The sequence below is a fragment of the Arachis ipaensis genome, chromosome B08 (assembly GCF_000816755.2).
Source record: "Arachis ipaensis cultivar K30076 chromosome B08, Araip1.1, whole genome shotgun sequence".
NCBI classification, from domain to species: domain Eukaryota; kingdom Viridiplantae; phylum Streptophyta; class Magnoliopsida; order Fabales; family Fabaceae; genus Arachis; species Arachis ipaensis.
In genome coordinates this window covers 128,145,693-128,149,787 of record NC_029792.2, presented here as the reverse complement: position 1 = coordinate 128,149,787, position 4,095 = coordinate 128,145,693, and the positions used below count along the sequence as shown (strand labels likewise).

The 4,095-nt window shown below is 41.2% G+C and overlaps 1 protein-coding gene across 1 annotated transcript; it reads left to right on the top strand.

The window, feature by feature from the left end:
* On the top strand, positions 311 to 3,217 carry LOC110266147. The gene is made up of 3 exons (XM_021110166.1): positions 311 to 594; positions 901 to 1,118; positions 1,237 to 3,217. The coding sequence occupies exon 3, from the start codon at positions 2,431 to 2,433 to the stop codon at positions 3,013 to 3,015; it is 585 nt and encodes a 194-aa protein (XP_020965825.1). The 5' UTR covers positions 311 to 594; positions 901 to 1,118; positions 1,237 to 2,430; the 3' UTR covers positions 3,016 to 3,217.

Genomic DNA, 4,095 nt, shown 5'->3' with positions numbered 1-4,095 from the left:
AAAATCGCCTTCAAAAAAATAATATATTTTTTTTCTGTTTTTAGAGTAATTTCCATACGTATGTTGATTGATATATCATTTTACTATTTTGGTTCTCCACGTCAAAGTCGACAACTGAGTTTAAACTTTAGGAAACATTTCAGGTGAGGCATTATACGGGCTTGGCATACTGGTGAGCCATGTACGAACAAGTTCCAATTTTTTTTTTGTCTTTTAGGTGGAGGTGAATGACTACTTTACCCTTAATTTTTAATAAGAAAAGTCTATTATACACAGCTCTAAAATGAGAAAGACAAGTTTTTAGCTGGGGTCTTTTGGTTTGTGGGCAGGATAGCAAAGAGAAAGAGTAAAGGGAGGCAGGTCATCATCAAATACGTAAACACTTTGGTGAGATTTCTGAGCTGAGCATGCGTTGAGGAAGGTGTTTGGATCAAGCGGATCAGATTCAGAACAAATCTTACCTGCGCCGAATCTGGATATTTACGCATGAATCGCGGGCGTCTCGTTGAGTGAATGGGCGGCCGACGTTGATGCAGTGTGATCTGTTTGGGTATACGCCGCAGACGTCATAGTGCCTCGACTACTTGGGCTAAGGTGAGTGTTGTTAACTCCTCATTTATTGTTGATGATGGAAATGCTAATGAACCCCATGCTTCTGTATTTGAATCGTTTGCATTATGTTTCGGGGTTTGAATGAAATCTTCCAAGTAAAGTTTGGTATGATAAATTCATGTGTTATGAAAAAGGGCCTCGAGAACAAGGTGGGGTAGTTGTTTGTATAGGATGGGTTTTCCCGATGATGATGTAGTGAGTGTAATGGATTCCTGGAAGTATTGAAATTGGAGCAGAAGCTCTGTGTTGCCTATGTTAACATGTTACAATAATTTGCTTTGTTAACAGGGTTGCATCAATTGGCCAGATTGTGACGACCAGACTGGCTATTATTGTTGCCTATGCAATTGTTGAAGTTTTTAAGAACCACAAGTGAAGGGATCTTTTAGAAGAAGCAGCTTCAGCCTATTAGGAAACAAATGAACAACATTAATCATGAGCCGATATCGACATCAACCAATCATGAATCGGCGATTCCAGATCCAGAGGACGGGCTTTTAAATGAGGTATATGATAGGGGAGAACTTGCATATTGGTATTATATTAGTTTTTTGTCTTTGTGAAGATGAATGGTATAAGTTAATGAAAAATAGGGTAATTGTAGCATTGTTAATTGTTGTGCAGGAGACACTTTTTGACATGAGCATCTTAGGGGACGAAACAGGGTTTCCGAAAATGATGCAGACAAACACAAAGCCTCAATCGGCTCAGGTACCAAGTCATGTCAGCGTTGAAGATGGAGTTCTTTACCCCTGGGGAAGCAAGAGAATTCTACATGAGTTATAGTAAGCTAAAAGATTTTGCAATAAGGAAGACTAAGAGGGTAAAAAATGCCAAAGGAGAGATCATTAGATACACTTTTGTTTGCAAATAGACAAGGATTTAGACACAAGAAGTGGCTAGATAAGCTGGATAGGAAAAGAGAGCACAAGCCTATAACGCGATGCAGGTGTGTAGCAGAGATGAGGATAAAGAAGAATCAGACAAATGGAAAATGGTTTGTTTCACAGTTTGTGGATGATCATAACCACACCCTACTCTCAGAAAGGTTTATTGGATATCTGCACACAGAAATATGTCCGATGTAGAAATTGCTCAAATGAATAGCATGAGGCAAGTTGGGATAAGCATTCCAAAGATATACCAGTCATTTGCGATGCAGGTTGGGGGCTTTAACTTAGTAAGGTTTACTAAGCAAGATATGCACAATGAGGTTCGAAAGCAACGTGCTTTACAGAATGGAGATGTAAATGCCGCACTGTGATTTTTCGAACGTGCTGCCAGAAATGATGAAAAACTGTTTTGGAGGTATGAGGTAGCGGCTGGTTCTCATATGTATGACCTTATATGGAGTGATGGCTGAAGCCAGGAAGATTATGAGGCATTCGGTAATGTACTCGCCTTTGATGCGACCTATGGGAGGAACACGTATAACCTTCCTGTCATTGTTTTGTCCAGGGTTAATCATCATAATCAAACATGCGTGTTTGCAACAACAATGGTTTCATCTGAGTTACAGGATTCGTATAAATGGGTGCTGAGACGGTTTCTGGAATGCATGCCGGGAAAGGCCCCGAAGGCAGTTATAACTGATGAGGATCCTTCTATGAGGCTAGCTATTATGCATGTGTTTCCAGATGCTCATCATAGACTTTGCGCGTGGCACCTACTTTGCGAGACGTAAGATTTTACATTGTATACTGGCAGGATTGTGAAAATGAATGTTGCTATGTGATACAGAAGTATTGCTGCCCGGAGGTAACCTGGCAAGTCTTGCATCAACTGCACAATGGAACATTTCAATGTAATTACCGCAGAATGGAGTCATATGGGATCCCTTGTGTTCACATAATTGTAGTTCTGGTTGGTATTGATATCGGTTCTTTGCCAAAGACTCTGGTCCTCAAGAGGTGGTGCAAAAGCGCCAAGAACAATGTGACTGCCGATAGACAAGTTACTGATACGGGCGATGCTGCATCCCGATACCGTAGCAGACTTGGTGCATTTGTAGACCAATGTAAGATTTTTGCCAATGTGGCTTGTCTAAGGGACGAGGACTACAAGGTCTTCAATGAAAAAATGGCACGAGATGCTATCATGTTAGAGGTCAAGAATGGGTTGCGTGTGGCCCCAGATGTGAATCCACACCTTAACGATGAGGGGGGTGGTGGGATAAATGATCAGGTCCGCGTGCGGACAAAAGGCACTGGTAGAGGAAATGATTCTCGTGTAACAAATGAACCAAAGAAGAGAAAATGTAGTGCCTGCGGAAAATTGGGTCATCGCCGAACACGCTGCCCCAGTGCGCTTGCTTCGCGCCAGGCATGTCGTGGACCGCTACCACGTAGGGGTGTACATGGCCCGGCTCGGCCGGAAGACCCGGTCCGGCCCCGAACACTTTAGGGGCTAATTTAGTGTGAATTCATCGGGTTTAGGGTCGGGTAAGGGTCTCAAAAATAGACCCGGTCATTATTTTAGGTCGGGTTCGGGCCATAACTCGGGTCACCCAAACTCGGCCCGGTCATCATACACAATTAATATTTTGTGTTATTAATGATGGATGATGACTATTTTTATGTGGAATTTAAGTATTGTAAACTTTAATACTTTGTGTTATTAGTCATTATAAGACTATAAGTTAATGTTTTATGTTTAAAATGCATAAGACTTTAGACTAATGGCAGAATATTGTGTTATTTGTATTGATTTAAAAATTTTGTGTTATTAGACAATATTAGTATTGATTATGGTTATGCTTTAATTTTAGAGAAGATTTGGTTCTTGTTATATTTTTCTAAGTGAATTTTACCATGTCAAATAATGGTTGGAGTCTTAGAAATTTGGATATTTTCACATGCTAACTTATAAGAAGGTATCAAAGTAATGTAATGTTAATGGCCCGGTTTTTACCCGGTATAATCGTGGCCCGAAAGTGTATAAGTTTCATCGGGTTCGGGTCTAACAAATAGACCTGGTATATATTTCGGGCCGGGTCTGGGTCACATCGAACCCGGTTTCACCCGACCCATGAACACCCCTAGCTACCAGTTCCCAAGGGTTGCCAGGCGCAACCTTAGGTTAGAACCATACGTTGTGTGTCAGTTATAATTCATCTGATTTTTAGGGTGGTCGTGATATTTTTTTAACTTTGAATGATCAATGATAACCTAATTAGTACATGCCATATGTGAGTAGATCCCGAAATAGCTAGCTAAGAAAATGAGATAAATAGAACAAAAAAATTGAATGAAATCAATGAAACAAATTCATACCTAAGGTTGATGCTCCATTGGAACTCTTGAAACGTAGCTATGAAGGGAGAGACGGAACACCATGGCGACATGATGCTGATGACAATGATGATTTGCTGAGAACCATGCTGCCGCTGCCTGCTAAGGATGACACCTCTAAAGAATGAGAACGACGGCGCTGAGCAGTGAAAACGACGACGCTGAACGGCAATGGAAGGGCGCCGGTGCCATG

What these genes read in the sequence shown, in the direction of transcription:
- LOC110266147 (XM_021110166.1), top strand. Translation starts at nt 2,431, where the DNA reads ATGGAGTCATATGGGATCCCTTGTGTTCACATAATTGTAGTTCTGGTT.